The 19,435-nt window shown below is 58.0% G+C and overlaps 1 protein-coding gene across 4 annotated transcripts in view; it reads right to left on the reverse strand.

Moving 5' to 3' along the window:
* PITPNM3 (PITPNM family member 3) overlaps positions 1-19,435 on the reverse strand; it is an 80,640-nt gene that overhangs the window by 17,969 nt on the left and 43,236 nt on the right. For all 4 annotated transcript variants that reach the window (XM_031957344.1, XM_031957342.1, XM_031957345.1 and 1 more), the window contains exons 4-8: positions 19,033-19,083; positions 11,739-11,815; positions 9,502-9,737; positions 2,811-3,000; positions 1,574-1,696 (exon numbers count right to left, since the gene is read on the reverse strand). In XM_031957344.1, coding sequence (XP_031813204.1) covers positions 1,574-1,696; positions 2,811-3,000; positions 9,502-9,737; positions 11,739-11,815; positions 19,033-19,083 — 677 coding nt within the window. The remainder of the gene's footprint in view (positions 1-1,573; positions 1,697-2,810; positions 3,001-9,501; positions 9,738-11,738; positions 11,816-19,032; positions 19,084-19,435) is intronic.

The following is a 19,435-nucleotide window of genomic DNA, read 5'->3' on the forward strand; positions in this document are numbered from 1 at the left end:
CACAATGGATTCCAAAGGCACAGGCAGTAAGGGAGCACCTTGCTACCTCAAGGTCCCTGGCCCTGATGAGGACACACCCTGGGGCCGGGTCAGAAGAGGGAGTGTTGCCCCAGCTTCCTAAGAAGGAGCTGGACGGACCTTCTGGGCCGGAGAGTGTGGCTCTACTCGACACTCTGGGAGGTTTGAGGGAAGGGACCACAAGTCCCTCTAATAGACGCTGGCACAAGCATGGAGCTGGCTCACTCTCCCCGCCCGGCTACCCATGACCAAAATTCCGGGGGTCGGGCACCCCCCACTTTCACGAGGGGTGGATTTCTCAGCCGACCTTGGGGAATAGACGGTGTGAGGAGGGCCACAGGAGACCGTAGGCAAGTGGCTGCAGATGTGCTCAGCAGTGCGGTAACATGGACCTGCACGGAGGGCTCCGGCCCAGCCCTGCAGGGATCGAGACTTGGTTCTCGCTCATCTGTGATTGGCCCAGAGCTCAAAGTGGGGGGAGAGCTCACACACTGGGGGGCAGTATCCCCAAGATGCCCACAGGCCAGAAGGGGGACCCACAGAAGGGGAGAACACAGCATGGGGATGGTGGACACTGGGGCTCAAGAAATCCCCTTCCCACATTGAAGATGAGGGAATTTTTCACTGTGCCTTGGGGGAGAAAGGATCTAGAGTGCTGGTCAACTGATGTAAGCTCCCCACAAAGCAACAGTGAGCCCAGGGAACTTGAGGTGACAGGCCTTATGAAGGCAGAAGAAAGGAAATAAGCCTTGATTAAGCACCTACTGTGGGCCACGCACTGTGCTAAGGGCTTTACCAAAAATGCCTTATTTATCCTGAAAATAACAACCACCCTGAAAGGGAAATGCTGTTATTGTTCCAATGTTGAGGAAACTGAAGCAAACAGATCAAGCAGGACCACACAGCCAGGGAGGACCCAGGCAGATCAAGCAGGACCACACAGCTATGGCAGATCCAAAGCTGGACTTGAACTCAGGTTTTCTCCGAGTCTCAGGGCTCTAAGCACTTTGGCCCCTCAGCACCTGGGGTTATCTTGGACTCTGAAGTCAGGCTCCATCTGGCCCCAGGAATAGCCCAGTGGTAAGGGGCCTTGAGACACCCCACCCCTCCGAGGCTGGACCCCCAAGGAGTGAGAGCAGTCTGCTAGGAGCTCTCCTTGAGCCTACTGAAGTTCCAGCCTGGGTGGAGCCCTGGGGGCCGGCCCTCCCTTTCCTCAACTACAAGCTCCCGACTTTCCCTGCAGACGACCTTGCTTCTGGACCTCTCCCTGCCCTGCTCCATCCTCCCTTGCCCTCCTCAGGCCCATCTGTGCTCCTGAGGAAGGGCAGGCCCTGCAAGGAGGAGCCTGGGTTCCTCCAGGGCTGTCCTTCCAGTTCCAGACTGTGCTTAAATCTGGAGCTTGTCCCATGGAACAAGGAGTCCGGATCACGGGTCCAAGGGGCCCCCAAGGCACATAGCCGCTCCTGCCGGAACCTGGCCCTTCCCATCTCCTTGTGACCCCCCTGAAGGCCTTCTCCCAACTCCCCCCCCCCACCCCTGCCCAACCTTGACCTACTTGGGTGCTGCTGACGCTGCCCTTCCGGCTGCTGCTGCTCAGACTGTCCCCCGCAGGGCTGGCACTGTAGCAAATGGCATCAAAGCCCAGGATGCCCCCGACACAGTCACCGATGAGACACACCTAGAAGAAAGCAGAACCACAGCATGGTGTCCTTCCTGGGGGCAGTGCACCCCGGAAGCTGCAGATCCCAGACTGTCACTGCTTTCTCCACCTCCAGACTCAGGATGTCCAAGCCTCTGAGGGCCCAGCCCCAGGGCTCTCACTCACCCTCCCTGACTCCTCAGTACTTGACACCCCCTTACCTCCATAAGTGCAATCTCCCCCCTGCTAGTGAGGGGTCCTGCCCTTACCCAGCCCTCACCCCCTGCACCCAGAACTCGGGGCTCCCTCCCTCCGTCTGCAGCTCCTAGACCCTCACCTCTTGCACACCCATTCTCCCTCACCCAGCAGTAGCACCCCTGCTGGGGCCGGGATCCTCCTGCTGTGTGCCAGGCTCCCCCCTTTGTGCCAGGCCAGGTTCCCCCCACTGTGCCAGGCTGAGCCAGGCTCCCCCTACTGTGGCAGGTCAAGTTCCCCCCCACTGTGCCAGGCTGAGCCAGGCTCCCCCTACTGTGGCAGGTCAAGTTCCCCCCCACTGTGCCAGGCTGAGCTCCCCCACTGTGCCAGGCTGAGCTCCCCACACTGTGCCAGGCCAGGCTCCCCCCCTCTGTGCCATGGCCCTGAAGCACTGGTTGATCCTCCAGGAGGCCAGGCCCAGCCCACATTCCCAGGCATTGGCCCATGGGGACTTTGTCCTCTTCCTGCACCTGAAATCTAGCAGGGCTGGCAAGTCCGCCCATCTTCAAAGCCTCCCTCCCTCCTTAGTCCCCCCAATCTCAAAGACCCTCACTAACCCTCCTCGTCCTGTGGCAGATTCAGGAGGGGGGCCCGTCCTATGGTTGGCACCCAGGGTAATAATCTATGTGCCCACCGAGGCAGGCCCATCCTGGGGCTGGTGGCCAGGGTGGCAGAGCTTATGTGCCCATCGAGGCAGGTCCATTCTGTGGTTGGCACCCAGAGTAATAATCTATGTGCCCACCGAGGCAGGCCCATCCTGGGGCTGGTGGCCAGGGTGGCAGAGCTTATGTGCCCATCGAGGCAGGTCCATTCTGTGGTTGGCACCCAGAGTAACAATCTATGTGCCCACTGAGGCAGGCCCGTCCTGGGGCTGGTGCCCAGGGTAGCAGAGTCCTACCTGCCCGCTGAAGCCAATCCCATCTGGAGACTTGAGGAACTCGCTGTAGACCTGGTTGGCACGGGTGATCACCATGGCGACTGCGTCCTGGTACTGGGGGGAGGAGATGGCCAGCAAGGGCAGGGCGGCCAGAGGGATATGGTCCTCGCTGCTGCTCAGCCAGTTCTCATCATAGCTGTAGGGGTTCAGGCTGCAGGGAAACACCAGACAGGCAGTCAGAGCCGGGTACATGGGGGCAGCCAGGGCCTGGGCACTTGAGGGGCCAGGGAAGGGCACATGGGGGCAGCTGGGGCCCGGGCGCTCGAGGGGCCAGGAAAGGCACATGGCCCACTCTGTGGGAGAGGGGAGGCACAGAACTGAAAGGAGAGCACGGCTCCCTGGGGGGAGATGCCCCCGCAGCCTGCCCCCTTGGCCCCTCCAGCCACGGGTAAGTCGGACTGCCCAGGGTCCGACACAGATGCCTGGGGGTTCACGCCAGGAGGATGGTTTGTCCTTCTGGAGGAGGACCAATGCTGCCCGGGGCGGCACCTTGACTGGCCCTATTACGACCATTCTTTGAATTTGAAGGTCGAGACAAGTCCCTCCATGTGAAACACAATGGGCTTTTTTGAGCCCGTCTGTCCAGAGCTGTTTCAAGGTAGCACAAAAAGCAAACGGTCTCAGCTTTTTGAAAATAATCATAAAAATAAGAAAACTGAAATTAACATTTAAAAACCCAACTTCCAAGCCCCAAATACCTTTCAAAACCGACAGAGCGCCCCCAGGTGAGGGCACGGGCTTCCGCCCCAGCTCCATCACCTCCAGCCTCCCGTGTGAAGGACCCTGCTCATCACGGGCCGAAAAAAATGAGGATAATGGAAAAAATATGCAGGAGAAAATCTCCTTAGAAATGACCTAGCCAACCAAGGGCCGCTAGGTGGCGCTGGTGTGCAGACTGCTGGGTCGGGAGCAGGGAAACCACTAGCAGACATTAGATGGACCGTGGACCTCCCAAATGCAGCGTGGAAGGAAGGCAAATCCCTGGGCCCCCGCCAAGAAACCCCGCATGGGCAGGGAAGTGACAGAGCCGGAGAGTCGGACGGGCCAGAAGCGACAAACAGGAGGTCGACAGAGCATGAGGTCAGGGACAGGAGGTTGGGTGGAACACGAGAGTCAGACGGACGAGAGTCGGAAAAGAGTTGGGTGAAACCCAGGTCAGACAGAGCACAGAGAGTCGAAGGCAAGAGTCAGACAGAGCACAGAGAGTCGGCGGAGCACGGAGAGTCAGACAGAGCACGGAGAGTCAGACAGTGAGGCGGGGGAGCCAGAGCCGACAGGCATGGAGGTAGATGGGAGGAGGTGGACAGGCATGGGAGGTCAGGGGACCGGAGGTCAGACAGGCAGGGAGCCAGGGGACCGGAGAGTCAGAAGACACGGAGGTGGATGGGCAGGGGCAGACAGAGCATAGAGTCAGGCGGGACAGGTCAGGATAGAGAGTAGGCGGGCACGGAGGCGACAGAGAGGAGGTCGGATGGAGCATGGAGAGTCGGATGGAGCATGGCGAGCTGGGGACGGTGAGCGGCGAGCATGGAGAGTAATGGAGCAAGAGGTGACAAGAGAGGTCGATGGAGCCGGGTGGGTTAGATAAAGGAGGAGTCGGACGGGACAAGAGAGTCAGACAGAACACGGAGGTCAGACAGAGCCCCGGAGAGTTGGGTGGAGACGGAGGAGAGCAGACAGAGACAGTCCCGGGCCGGAGGGGTTGGGGTGGAGCACGGAGAGTCAGGAGGGAGACGGAAGGTAGAAGGGGAGTCGACAGGTAGAGAGTCAGGCGGGCACAGAGGAGTCAGCGGCCGGAGGGTCAGACAGGCACGAGGTCGATGGGCAGGAGGTCGAAGAGCATGGGGAGCGGCGGGAGGGGAGCGACAGAGCATGAGAGTCAGGGGAGCCCGGAGGTAACCGGGAAGGAGGTGGGATGGGCATGGAAGGTCGGATGGAGCAGGGGGTGGACGGAGCAGGTAGTGGACAGAGCATGGAGGTCAATGGGACGGAGATCGGAGAGCAAGAGGTCGATGGAGCAAAATTTGAGAATGGAGCGGAGGTAATGGAGACAAATTGGAGGAACCAGAGAATCCAGAGGAAGGGGGGTGCCAAAAAGGAGCAAGAGGGGTAAATGGGCAGGAGGTGGAGGGCAAGAAAGCGGACCCAGAGCATGGAGTTGGACGGGGGAGAGTGGACGAATGAAATGCTCAGAAACAACCCGGCGAGGAACCCGGGGCTCTCGAGCTGGAGAAGGGCCCCAGGAAATAGGCCTGAAAGGGGGAACCGCTGGGAGCTGCGTCTGCTGCAGCCCAGGGAGTGTGGGAAGGGCTGTGGAGAGAAGCCGACCCCAGAGCATGGAGGGCCTGGAAGGCCAGGAGGCCAACAGAGAGAGTGAACAGAGTGGGGCCGAGCCGGCTCCAAGGGCACTGAGCCTCTCTCTGGGAATTATGCAAAGCAGGAACGCGGCCCAGCAAGAGGAAGCCACACAGGGGCCTCTGCTTGGGAGGCTCGGAGATTGGGCAATGGGAAACTCAGGGGGACCTGAAGCTGGCGTGCCTGCCAACCTGGATTTCTAGAGCATCAGACAGTCGGGTGCCAAGGTTAACAAGTGCCCTCTGGGATGGGAGACACTGACTCATGGAACAACTGAGCTGAAGGTTGGAAGGGAACGTTCCACCTGACCAGTGACCCTCAGCCCCTCCCTGGATGGCAGCCTGGGAGGAGGAGAGAGATGAAGAAGAAGAAGGAGGGGGAGGGAGGGAAGGAAGGAGGGGAAGACAGAGACAGAGACAGAAAGAAGAGAAACAGGGAGAGACAGAGATATACACAGAGAAAGAGCAGAGAGAAGAAGAGGAGGGAGAGACAGAGAGACACAGAGTCAGAGAGATAGAGAGAGAGAGAAACAGACAAAAACAGAGACAGACAAAGTGGCTCTCAGTCCCCCCAGGTGGGCAGCCTGGGGCACGTGGCTCCCAGGGTGAGGAGGCTACTCCTAAATCTGCTCCTTCTTCCCTCCCTCCCCACTCCTTGTTCTTCCGCCAGGGCCAGTCAGAGCAGGTCTTTCCTTCTCAAGCCAAGGTGGCTTGTTCGCCTCCCTGCTGTCCCTCCTCCTTCTGGTTTCTTAGCTAAAGTTTTCCACTTCCTTCAAAAGAAAACTCCTGAGACTTTCCCTAAGTGTGTGTGTGTGTGTGTGTGTGTGTGTGTGTGTGTGGAGAGAGAGAGAGAGAGAGAGAGAGAGAGAGAGAGAGAGAGAGAGAGAGAGAGAGAGGAGAGAGAGAGAGAGAGAGAGAGAGAGAGCGTGACAGACACAGAGACACAGAGAGACAGAGACAGGGGGATGGAGGGAGGAAGACAGAGACACAGACACAGAGATGGGGAAAGAGACAGAGAAGGAAAGGAACAGACACACAGAGATAGAGGAAAAGAGAGACAGAGGAGGAAAAAGAGACAGACACACACATAGAGACAGGCAGAGTCAGAGAGAAACAGAAAAGGAGGAGAGAGACACAGGGACAGAGGGGAGAGGAGCACAAGAGTGCTCCCATATTCGCACTCTACCCTTCTCAGGGGAGCTGGGCCCCACAGCCCAGGCCTTAGGCAGCAGAGCTCCACCTCAGCAGGGCCAGAAAAGCCCCATGATCTCACCGCCAGGGGAATCAGAGACGAGTCACAGCCGGGCCCCTCCGGCCGGGAGCACCAGCACCCCAGCAGGCTCACAGCAGAGCCCGAATTGCACGTGTCCCCTTAAAGGCAGGGCCTAAGTCCCTGGGTCCCCAGCACTGCTAGAGGCCAGAGCCAGGAGCGACGGCAGTGAGCAGAGCACAGGATTGTCACCCAGCCAGGCGAGCAGCCTGGTCCCACCAGGGGCAATGCTAGCCCAGGGCTTCCCCCGGGGAAGTGCCCCAGAAGTCCATGAGTTCTAATCCTGTCTGCTTCTGCCATGGGCACTGCCCTGACCAGTCTCCTGAGCCGAGCCTCTGCCACCTCCTGGGAAGCTGCCCCTCCAGGCCATCCGCCCATTGGGTTTGTAGCCCCAGGCCCTTCTCCCAGGCAGGCGGCACAAGGCACAAGGCAGAGGGTGGCCGCCCCACAGGCTGCTCCGAGCCTCAGCGGTGGGGTGTTACCCACGGCCCTGGCATCCCGCCTGCATCCCGGCTCTCCACCTGGGGCCAGCAGAGCTCTGAGCCTGGGCTGCGGCGCTCCCCACTGAGGATGGCAGGAGCAGGAGAGGAGGACGGGAGGAGGCGCCGAGCCCAGGCAGCAAAGCCAGAGCAAGCTCCCCTCCCTTCCGTCTGCCAGAGCCGGCTGTGGGCCAGCCGCTTGGTCCCCAAGAGCCCACTCAGGGAGGAGCTGCTTCAATTAGTACCTGGACTTTTGAGTCTCCATGGAGGGCTCTTGCCCTGGTAGCCTCTTTCAAGGTTTAACGTCCAATCAATCAATCGCTAATAGGTTAATAGCTGACTATTAATTAAATATGCAAGGAGTTCCAGGAGCCTAAGCACACAGGCCCATCCCCGGGGCCCTAAGGCCGAGGCAGGCAGCTGATGGCTTTCTGAAGCCCTGGCCACTCGCTCCTGGGCTGAGAGACCAGGCTAGCCCCCAGAAGGGGGCTGGAGGAAGACACTCCCAGGCTGGCTGGGCTCCTGATGTCTGGGCGGACAGAGCCCGGCTTCTGGGGAGCCACCGTGAGATGGGCATCTCCCCGAGCCTGGGCACGTGGGGGCAAGAGGAGGGGCTGCCTATGGGCCCACAGGCAGAGGCTGAGGGGACAGAGCCCCCAGAGGGGCAGCAATGGAGGGTTAGAGAGGATGGTGGGGAACAGGAGGCCGGCTCCAGACCAGCCTTCTCACCCATTGGGCCTCCAGGGCTTCCTCAGTTTGATTCTGTGTGTGTGTGTGTGTGTGTGTGTGTGTATGTGTGTGAGTGTGAGAGTATGTGTGTCTGTGAGTGTATGTGTGTGTGAGAATGTGAGTGTGTGTGGGTGTACATGTGTGTGAGAGAGTGTGTGAGTGAGTGTAAATGTGTGTGTGAGTATGTGTGTGGGTGGGTGTGCATGTGTGTGTGTGGGTGTGCATGTGTGTGTGAGTGTGTGTGAGGGAGAGTGTGTGAGTGTGAGTGTGAGTGTATGTGAGTGTGTGTGTCTCTGTTGTGAGTGTGTGTATGTGAGTGTGTGTGTTTGTGAGAGAGTATGTGTGTCTGTGAGTGTGTGTGTGTGTGAGTGTGTCTGTGAGTGTGTGTGTGTATGAGAGAACATGCATGTGTGTGTGTGTGAGTGTGAGTGTGTGAGTACACATGAGTGTCCTAGGTGATGAGTGAAAGAGGGGTCTCAAACAGGTTCTAAGCGAGGACTTTAGGTGTCCCTAGCCCAGGGGGGGCCATCTCCCCCTCCCCCTCCCACGACTAGACCTGATAGAGCATCTCTGTCAGGACCCCCAGGAGGATGGAGGAGCAGAAGCTGCCCAGAGTCAGTTTGGGGCCCAGTTGCAGCCGATGGTGACTGTGGAAATGGAGGGCAGAGGCCATGGTCTTGAAGGAGGACCCAGAACTGATGGGAAGGAGAGCTAAGGATGAAGAGAAAGAGGGAAGCAGGGACAGCGGAAAGGAAGGAGGGAGGCAAGGCTGGGGGGGCAGAGTTTCCATTCAGACTGAATCCAAACTCCCTAAGCCTCTTGCCTGGTTTCCAGGCTCACCAGTACTTTGGGGCTCGGGGGGCTGACTCCTGGAGGGCCCCCAGCCAAGCCCAGGATCTGGGTGGGTCGGACTCCACAGGGAGGCTCTGCCAGGCTGATCAGCCCAGACACTGCTCCTGGGAGAGGTGGTGGCAGGGGGGCTGCTCCAGTCCGGCCTGTCACGAGCACCCTGAGGCTCCCCGAAGGAGGAGGCTCTGTGCCCTCCCCAGCCCCAGCCCAGCTGTGAAAGGGATCCTTCCCACCTGGCTGGGCTAATTCCCAGCCACCCCCACATGGCAGGATCCAAAGGCCCAGCGGGGCCCAGCGGAGCCTGGCCTCTTCATCCTCTGGCACCTCCTGGGCTTGGCTGGGGGGGATGCAAGCCTTGTCCTCCAGACTAACATGGGGGCTTGGCGGTGGGCCCTGCTGGGCAGCCTCCGGAAGATCTCCTGGGTCCCACGGATGACTGACGGCGCCCATAGAGCTACCCCCCCAGTTCTGTCCTGGGCAGCACATGGCTGAGTACCCCCTGGGGCAGGACTCCATCCTCCCCAGGGAGAACAGCTCCAGATCCCTTTCCTCCCTTCCAGTTCTCTCTGGGCATTGCTGGCGCTGAGCACATGCCCCTCCCACCAGGCAGGCTCCTCCCACTGACCAGGCTCCTCCCACTCACCACCCTCTCCTCTAGGAGTGTCCCAGGTTGGGAACGCTGACCCTATCGTCCTCAAAGATGACTTCCCTTGGACCACACCTTGTGGACATGACTCCACCAATGGGCAGGTGAGCCCAAAGAGCCCCGCCCTCCCACGGGGACCACCAAGGGTCTGCCCTCCTGCCATGAGGGTCCCAGAGCCCCCGCCCATGTGAAAGCACCTGCCCCCACTCCCAGCCCAAGATGGCAGCGACCCAGAGGAAGCTGCGTGATCGCCCAAGGCCAGACGGGCCCATGCCCGGGGACGCCCCTGCCGGGCTGGCAGCGCCCCAACATCAAGCCCACTTACTTGGAGATGAGGGAGAAGGCCTGGGAGCAGATGGCCGGGCAGGGCACGAACTGCGTGAGGACGCGGCCCAGAGCTGCGGGGAAGTGGGCCCGGGTCACCTTCTCCAACACAGAGCTGAAGGTGTGGATATCGGCCGCCTTGCAACCCGGGTCCCCGCTGCCCGTGTCCAAGATGTTGCCTCCGTGCAGCACCAAGAGGAGCACGTGTGTCCTGCAAGCCCGCTGCTGGGGGCCTCCCTGGGCGAGAGAGCGCGGAGGTGAGGAAGGGGACAAGACGTGGTCCATCCCTCTGCCCCCCCCCCCCCCGCTCGAGAAGCCAGAGGGGGCCCCAGGGCCCCGACACGGAGGATTGGGAGGAAACAACCAACGGGAAGGAGGGAAAGGAAAGGAGGGGGAGAGGGACAAAAGGGGAAAGGGAGGGAAAGGGGAAGGGAAGGGGGAGGAAGGGGAAAGGGGGGAGAGGGAAAAATGGGGAAAAGGGAAAGGGGAAAAAGGGGGGGGGGAAAGGGGAAAGGGGGAAAAAGGGGGGAAAGGGGGGGGGGGGGAAAGGGGAAAGGAAGGGAAAAGGGGGGAAAAAGGCGGAAAAAGGGGAAGGGCAAAAAAGGGGAGGGAGGGGGAAAAAAAGGGAAAAGGAAAAGGGGAAAGGAGGGGGGGAAAAGGGGGAAAGGGGGGGAAAGGGAGGAAAGGGGTCTGGGCTTCCTTTTCGGGCCCCCCTTCTCCCTTCTTGCTCTGTCTCCCTTTCCCCTGCCATTCTTCCTCCATCCCTCTTTTCTGTTTCTGGATTGTCTCTCCCTTGTTTCCTTTCTTATCTCTTCCATTCCCTTCCCCTTCTTTTTCTGCCTTGTCCAGCCCCTCTTCTTTGCTTGTTCCCTTCTTTGGTTCTTTCACCCCCTTCCTTTTTTTGTTTTCCACCCCTTTTTTTTCTTGTCCACCCCTCTTTGTTCTGGCCAAACCCCTTTTCTTTGCCCTTTCCTTTCCCAAAGCCCCCCCGATCCCTTTTGAGTCCCTTTTTTAAACCCTTTTTCTTATTTTTTTCCCAAACCCCGTTCGATTCCCTTTTGTTTCCCTCCTTTTTGCCCCAGTTTTCTTTTTTCCGTTCCTTTGTCCATTTTTTTGTCCTTCCAGTCCTTTGTTCCAGTCTTTCCCTTTTTCCCAGTTCTTTCCTTCCTTATCCCTTTCCCGTTCCCTTATTTTTTTCTTCTCTAGTTTCCTTGTCTTGTTTTTCTTGCCATTTCCCCCTTTTCTTTCCCCTTTTTTTATTTTCTTTCTTATTCTTTCTTTTCCCATCCCTTTCTTCTTTCTTGTCCAGTTTTTTTCCTTTATCTTTTCCTTCTTTCCTTTCTTTCTCCCCCCCTTTTTTCTTTTTAATCCCCTCCCTTCTTTTTCTTCCAGTTTCCCTTCCAGTTCTTTCTGTCTCGTCAGTCTTTTTTTTTCACTCCCCCCCCTTACCCATTCTTTTCCCACTCCAGCTCCTCCCCATCAGCTGGCTGCTGAACACCCCCCGTCATGGTCCTCTGGCTCTTTGGACCAAATAGGGACAAACAGAGCTCACTGTCCCCTTGTACCCCTTTAGGCCGGAGCCAGCCCTCACCGCCGTCCCCCTGCCTCCAGTTGCTCCTCCATTCAATCACCAGAAGAATCACCCCAGAGTGCAGGCCCAGGGGCGCTCAAGCCTGGCTCTTTCTCCTTTGGGGCTGAGGTTTGTACAAATGGGGGTCATAGGCACAGCCCACCTCCGGCATGTGCTGAGAATCTCTGTGAGCAGAGCTACAGGGCCCCTCCCCTGCCCTCAGGTGCCTCTAGAATGGTCTATAGCAGGGGTCCTCAAACTTTTTAAATAGGGGGCCAGTTCACTGTCCCTCAGACTGTTGGAGGGCCAGACTAGAGTAAAATCAGAAACTATGTTTTGTGGGCCTTTAAATAAACTTCATAGTCCTGGGTGAGGGGGATAATCATCCTCAGCTGCCACATCTGGCCGGCGGGCCGTAGTTTGAGGATCCTTGGTCTATAGGCTCCATAGCCGGCATCCAAGGGTCTTTGCCAAGGGAAGAGGCCCTTCTGCACCTGGGACCTGACACCGCCCCCCCTCCCACCCCTCCGGGCAGCAGGGCTGGAGCCAGGGAAGCCAGCTGGGCTCGGGACAGCTTGGCTGGCCCCCCAATAGGCCCCTGCCCCAGCCAGGCCTCCCTCTGCTCTAGCATCTGCTGGCATCATGCAGGGACCTGCGGGACCACCCACCTCGGCATCTTCATGGATCTCGATGCTGCCTTGGGCTGGAAATTTCTGTCTTCTCAAAGAGACTCGGTACAGTTCTCCTGTGGGGAAGAGAGGAACAAGCAGGGGGTTTGTCAGTGCTTGCACCTGCACCTGGGTTCTGCCCGCAGGGCTCCCGTCCGTGTGCCTTCCGCCAACCCCAGAGGGAACTCCCCGCCAGGGAGCCTGGGCTCTCTGTGACTCCATCCCCTCGCTCGGTGGTTCTCAAAGCGGGGCTCATGGACTCCTGGGGGTCCCCAGAGCCAAACCCCCTTTTGTAATAGTTCTGAGATGCCTCAACAAAAGCTCTTAATTGTTAAGGGAGGCATGGGGCTTGAGACCCAGAGTGTGGCCACTGCCGCCCAGATGCTAGCTGGGGCTCAAATCCAGGTCTCTATGCAGAGGCAGCCTCCCATCTCAGCCCAGAGTCCGGCAAGGCAGACCACGGCATTGGCAGAGTCACCCGCCATTCTTGGAGGAAGCCAGCAGGGCCAGCCTTCTGTGAGGTGGCGGGATAGGGGGGCTTTCCTGAGGTGCCCCCACTGTCAGAGACGTCGCAGTGGCTCCCTTCCTGGTGTGCTGGCCAGCCCCTTCCCTGGGGTGCTGCCTGGCCCCCTCCCCTGTATGCCGCCTGGCCCCCTCCCCGGGGTGCTGGCCACAGCATCTTGGGCAGACTTCTCCATCCCACCCCTGCTCCAATTGCACCAGACTTTCATTGAGTACCTGCTAAGGGCACAACTACTCCCCAGTCCTGCCCCACGGGACCCTGGGAGCCCCACAGAGGTGGCAGGAGCACTCAGGACTATGCCCAAGAGTCTAGATGGAAGCTAGAAAGGGAAGCCTGTTGTCCATCATCCTCACCACTGTTGTTCTCCCGGCCCTCGGTGCCGAGGCACGGACCCCCAGCCACAGACTAGCTGGTTTTCCCCGCGCCTCATCAGGGTGGGAGGTGACTGGGGGCCCTGAGACCCTGGCATCCCACAAGACAGGGCTGGGAGTCTCGTGCCCAAGACTCCTCCCTGGCCAAGCTCCCGCTGGCAGGACGTGGCCAAGCTCCTCTCTGGGCAGACCATAAGGAGGCATCTGGCTGAGGGGCAGGAGGCCCCAGACCAGGGCTTGGGACAAGCCCCAACTCTATTCCCAGCATGACTCCAGAGGCAGCTTGCCAGTTGTGCAAGGTGGGCACCGGGCTAGATGCAAGAACGGGGCCCGGGGCCCCCAAAGAGTCAGAGCTTCTGTCCCTGCCCGGGACAGCCTCTCGCTCGCTGTGTTACAAAGGTGCTCATGGTAGGGCCAGGAAGCGCCCGCGGTGGGATCTGGGCTGCGACCTCCCACACAGCGGGGTCCACTCCCCAGCACCCAGAGCCTCTAGGAGCAGCAGCCGCCGCCGCTGCCGGGTGACACCCCGCCCCACCCCCTCCAGCTGCAAGAAGGGCTATTTTTGCCCATTTTAATCACAGCCTTGGGAAGCACAAATTGTGTCTACCATTCCCCTAATTACCAGAGCATCACAGGGGCGGGCAGAAGGGGAGCAGGAGAGGGGAGAGAGCCGGCTCCCCCTGCAGGGCAGAGGCCCCTGCCCCGACTCAGTCCCCTGTCCGCAGGGTGGGAGGGCTGTCTTGCTCTGTCTGCTCGGACCCCGCCCCACCTCCCTGGGGTTAATTGTCCCCCCCTCCCACCATGCATCCCCATCTCCCAGTGCCCCTCGCCAATCTTGGGCTAATCGCCCCCTCAGACTCTCCCCACTTTCAAATGCAATCCCAGGCTCTCTCCAAGCCCTCCCCCTCCCCCCCCCATTAATTGTCTCACACACACTCATTCACACTTATTCACACACACACTCACACACACACGCACACACTCACACCCCCCCCCCCCAGGCTCTCTGTGGCCGCCTGTTGGTCACTTGGGCTCACAGCCTCCTGGGAGCCACAGGCGGGGTCAGTGGTTAGACCACTGCGGCCCAAGTCAGGAAGATCCAGATTCCAGCGCGGCCTGAGACCCTTCCTAGCATAGCGACCTTCAGTAAGTCACCTGACATCGTGTCATCCGTAACCTGGGGAAACAGCAGCACCGCCTCCGCGGTTTGTTACAAGGGGCTTTGCCCAGCGCCGGGGGCACTGTTCCCTAAGAGCTTATTCCTTTCCCCTCCGCGCCCCTCCCCTCTCCTTTGCCCCGAAAAGCAGCATCTTTTCTGGCCCCTGCCTCAGGGAGCGCGCTCCTGTCCCTTCCGACCCTTCCATCTAGCTCCGGCCCGGCTGCACCCCGCCCCCCTCCAGCCCCCCAAGCCCCAACCCATCCTCTCCCACTCGCCAAAACCAGCTCCCAAGTCTGAGCCTCTCCCTCCGCTGCTTCCGGACCCTACAGGGGCCTTTCGGGTGAGAGGGACCCCTCCCCGGGCAGCTCCAGCCCCCCTTCCAGGCCGGTCCCGCTCCCCCCCCGCCCCCCACTGACTGGGCCCGGTTATTCCCCCCCCTCCTCATCTCTTAGTCTCTGAAGCCCGGGCTTTAAGGCAGGCGTTACCTCCCATGGGACGAGGCTGTATGGGGAGAGAGTAGAGGGGAAGCCGCTCCGGGATTCGACGTCATGCGTGGGGGAGACGCGAGGAAGCCGCAAACGCTGTCATTCCCCACCCCCACCTTGATTCTGGGGCTCAATTCAATGAATTGCTATGAATTCACCGGGTAGAATACGCTTTTATGGGAAATCGAGGCCCCGTGTTGCCACGGCCGCAGCACGGGGCGGGGAGGGGGAGGGGGCAGCTAGGGCCCCACGCGAGAGGGAGGCTGTAAAGCCGACACTGGCGGCCGCGCCACGGGGTCATTCACAGGGCCCACGCGCGCTGGGCGGGGCTGCGGGGAAATCCCGGCTCCTCCCCCCGTTCCCCACTCCTCACCGCCCCCCCGGACCTGGTCCCTCAGGACAAATGCGCTCCCACTGCTCTATGGTGTCAATCAGGAACCCCAAAGACGTCCCGACGCACCCTGGGGGCTCCCCGGCCTCCTCTGCCCAGCCGGGGACGGATGGAGAGGGAAATGGGGAAACAGAGGCAGACCCCCTGAGGGAAAGGGACAGAAGGAGAGGGAGAGGGAAGGGGAAAGAGAGGGAGGGGAGAGAGAAAAAGAGACTGAGACAGAGACAGAGACAGACAGGGATAGAGAGACAGAGAGAGAGAGAGACAGAGAGATAGAATAAAACAGAAATGAAGAAACAGAGGCAGACCCCCTGAGGGAAAGGGACAGAAGGAGGGAGAGGAAGGGAAAGGGAGAGGAAAAAAGACCGAGACAGAGACAGACAGGAAAAGCAAAAAAAGAGAGAAGAATGTGAAGAAACAGAGGCGACCCCCGAGGGAAAGGGAAAGAAGGAGAGGGAAAAAAAAGAGAGGGAGGGAAGAAAAAAGAGGCTAGAAGAGCAAGACCCAGGGAAGAAGAAGAGGAGATGAATAAAAGAGAAATGGGGCAATTCCAGGAAAGGACAGAAGGAAAAGGGAAAAAGAGAGGGAGGGAGGAAAAGAGGGACGCAAGAAACAAAGGAAGGGAAAAAGAATAGAATAAAACAGAAATGAAAACAGAGGAAGAGACCCCTGAGGGAAAGGGACAGAAGGAGAGGGAGAGGAAAGGGGAAAGAGAGGGAGGGGAGAGAGAAAAAGAGACTGAGACAGAGACAGAGACAGACAGGGATAGAGAGACAGAGAGAGAGATAGAATAAAAGAGAGAAAAACAGAGGAGACCCCGAGGGAAAGGGACAGAAGGAGAGGAGGGGGAAAGAGAGGGGGAGAGAAAAAAGAAGAGACAAGAAGGCAACAAAGGGGGAAGGAAAAAGAGCGGATGTCAGTAAGCAGAGGCAGACCCTGAGGGAAAGGGAAAAAGGAGAGGGAGAGGAAAGGGGAAAAGAGGGAAAGAGAAAAGAGACTAACGAAAACAGACAGGGATAAAACAAAAAAAGGAAAAAAGGTGAAGAAAACAGAGGCAGACCCCGGAGGGAAAGGCAAAGGAGGGAAGGAAGGAAAAGAGGAGGGAGAAAGGAACGAGACGAACAGACGACAGGAAGAGAACAAGGAGAGACAAGAAAAAAAAAAAATGAAGAAACAGAGGCAGACCCCCTGAGGGAAAGGGACAGAAGGAGAGGGAGAGGAAAGGGGAAAAAGGGAGGGAGAGGAAAAACGGAACGGACAGAGCAACGGGATAAAAAAGAGAAAAAAAAGAGAAAGAAAAACAGAGGCAGACCCCCGAGGGGGACAGAAGGGGGAGGGAAGGAAAAAAGGGAGGGAGAGAAAAAGATAACGGCAAGACAGACAGGGATAAAGAAAAAAAGGAAAAAAATTTTAAAACAGAAATAAGAAACAAGGCCCCCTAGGGAAAGGGAAAAAGGGAGAAAAGGGAAAAGAGGGGGGAAGAAAAAGGATAGAAAGAAGAACAAAGGGATAAAGACAAGGAGGGAAAAAAAAAATGAAGAAAAAACAGATCCTGGGGGGAAAGAAAAGGAAAGGGAAAAGGAGGAGAGAAAAGAGACGAGAAGAAACAAAGAAGAGAGGACAAAAGCAAAAGACAGACATAGAGATAGACAGAGGCAGACAGGGATAAAGAGACAGAGAGAGAGATAGAATAAAACAGAAATGAAGAAACAGAGGCAGACCCTGAGGGGGAAAACAGAAGGAGAGGGAAGGAAAGGGAAAGAGAGGGAGGGAGAGAAAAGAGACGAGACAGGCAAAGACAGAAGGACAAAGAGAGACAAGAGAAGAAGAAAAAGAGAAATGAAGAAAGAGGAGAGAGGAAAAAAACAGAAAAAGAGGAAAAAAAAGGGAGGAAAGAAAAAGGATGGAAGAAAAAAGATAAGGGAAAAGAGACAAAACCATAGGAAACAAGCAGAAGGGGATAAAGAGACAAGAGAGAGAAGAAAAAGAAAAAAGGAAAAGAGGCGATCCCCTGAGGGAAAGGGACAGAAGGAGAGGGAGAGGAAAGGGGAAAGAGAGGGAGGGGAGAGAGAAAAAGAGACTGAGACAGAGACAGAGACAGACAGGGATAGAGAGACAGAGAGAGAGATAGAATAAAAGAGAAATGAAGAAACAGAGGCAGACCCCCTGAGGGAAAGGGACAGAAGGAGAGGGAGAGGAAAGGGGAAAGAGAGGGAGGGGAGAGAGAAAAAGAGACTGAGACAGAGACAGAGACAGACAGGGATAGAGAGACAGAGAGAGAGATAGAATAAAAGAGAAATGAAGAAACAGAGGCAGACCCCCTGAGGGAAAGGGACAGAAGGAGAGGGAGAGGAAAGGGGAAAGAGAGGGAGGGGAGAGAGAAAAAGAGACTGAGACATAGAGATAGACAGAGGCAGACAGGGATAAAGAGACAGAGAGAGAGATAGAATAAAACAGAAATGAAGAAACAGAGGCAGATCCCCTGAGGGAAAGGGACAGAAGGAGAGGGAGAGGAAAGGGGAAAGAGAGGGAGGGGAGAGAGAAAAAAGAATGGAGAAAAAAGGGAGAGGGCAAAACAAAGCGCTGGGGTGAGAAGGAGGGTGGCGGAGAGGAAAAAAGGTGAAGATTTGAGGCAGTCCCCGCAGAAGTACTTTGGGAAAGGGGGGGAAGGGGAAAAGAGGAGGGAGGGGGGGGATGAACAGAGACAAAAGAAAGGAAGGATAGGGGAAAAGGGTGAGCAAAACGGGGGCAAAATTGGGAAAAGAGGCGTCCCCGGGGAAAAAAAGTGGCAGGAGAAGGAGAGGGAAGGAGAAAGCGAGGGAGAGGAGAGAAAGGGAGAGAGAGACAGAGACATAGAGAGACTACAGGGAAACTCCCTCAGGGGAGAGGGGCCGTACAGAAACCCAAGGCCAGGCTGGGGCTGAGAGGGAGCAGAAGGGACCATGGGCGGCTCTATCGGAGGGAAATGTGTCTGATCAGATTTGTGCACCTGTCTGTCAGCGCTCCCAACGCCATGCACTCTGTATCTGTGTCTGGCTTTGTGTCTATGTGTGTGTGCGTACAGAGTGTGTGTTTGAGAGAGTGTGTGTGTGTGAGTGTGTGAGTGTGTGGGTGTTGTGAGTGGCCATACATGGGTGAGTATCCATAAACGCATGGGTATATGGGGGTGATTCTGCCTGAGCCCTCCCACCCCCGGGGGCACCAGGAGTCCTGGTTCCCCAGAGTTTGTCAGGGGAACTCATCAACGCTGGCCCAGGAGGGATGGGGGTGGGCAAGGGCCCCACCGAGGGCACCAGGCTGCCGAGGCTGATTCCTCCTGACTTCTGGACCGGCCTAGGCTTGGTAACTCTGCGTCCAGCCTGGGCCTGCCTACAATGTCCTTGGCAAGTGGTCTCCAGGCCTTGGAGAGCCCTGATCTGTGGCAACAGCTCGGGGTGCCCAGAGGGGGCCTCTGCTCGCCTTCCCAGCCCAGTTTGGCTTTGGGTTTCATTCTTCCCTCCCAGCCAGGTTCCCTCCGAGGTCTCTCCACTTCTCTCATCGTCCCTGTCTCTCTCTTATGATTGGATCAAAGGGCTTTGATCCCCCTTGAGCCTAGTGGCTTGCTGGGATGGTGAGCCTCTCTGTTCAGAGCCCAGCCCAGCCCATACTGTAGCCAGGAGCCTGGGCTTTGTCCAGGCATGCCATGTCCAGGAACCCAGCTAACCCACACTGTAGCCAGGAGTCCAGCTAGCCCACACTGCAGCCAGGAGCCCAGGATAACCCATGCCATGGCCAAGAACCCAGCTAGCCCACATTGTAGCCAGGAGCCCGGCTAGCCCGCACTGTAGCCAGGAGTCCAGCTAGCCCACACTGTAGCCAGGAGTCCTGAGCTGCCTCCTTCCTGGACCTTCCTTTGATCAGGGATACGTGATGCCTGTTGGTGCTGGAAGGACATGGGCAGGACCCAGAGAACCTTTCTGTGGGAAGCCGAGGGGTCAGGACAAGCAAGAGCTCTCAGCTCCAGGAGCCAGGGTGGGGGGGGTCCTTCTCCCTGACTACTCCCTGGCTTCTAGCCACAGGACAGCCTCATTCTGGGGATCCCAGAGCTGAGCCAGGTCCAGACCCCTGGGCCCAGACATCTGGGACGCTGGGATCCCGGCAGACATCGCAGCCCTCACAGTCCTTCTTTCCCTGGCTCTCCCTTCTCTAACGCCAGGGCCCCTGCCAGCTCTCAGCCTCTGAGCTCCCGAGTCTGAGGGGACCCCTGCACCCCAGCTCCCAAGAAACCCTAGCCAGGGCCAGGCCACTCCTGTGACCAGGGGGAGAATATCCAGGGAACAGCAGCATCCACAGGCGAGCCTCCAAAGGGAGCAAAGCTTCACTCACGCTGTTTTTCCTGAAGGATGCTGGATGTGCAGAGGCCAGAGCCTGGATCTCCTGTGGGAGGACACAAAGGGAGCCACATGAGGACTTTGGCCTGGTCTTTTCTGTACCCGAAGATGGCAGGTCCTGAGACCAATGGGATCCCCTCCCTTCCCTCACCCCAATCTCCCCCATCTCAGGCTCCTCTCCATCAGGGGGCCTGTTCTCAGAAAAGCTGCTCAGTCAGGACAAGATGGAGGCCTAATCCCCAGCATGGGCCCTGCTGGACATCGCAGCCTCCGAGGCCACTGGGAAGCCCAACTCTCCCCCCTGGCTCGGCTCTCCCATCTCTGTACCCCAAAGTCTGAGGAGCTAGTGGGCCGGCCCTTTACCTTTGAAGCCATTGGCCATTTAAGGGTGCCCACAG

The sequence above is a fragment of the Sarcophilus harrisii genome, chromosome 3 (genome assembly GCF_902635505.1).
Source record: "Sarcophilus harrisii chromosome 3, mSarHar1.11, whole genome shotgun sequence".
Lineage (NCBI taxonomy): Eukaryota > Metazoa > Chordata > Mammalia > Dasyuromorphia > Dasyuridae > Sarcophilus > Sarcophilus harrisii.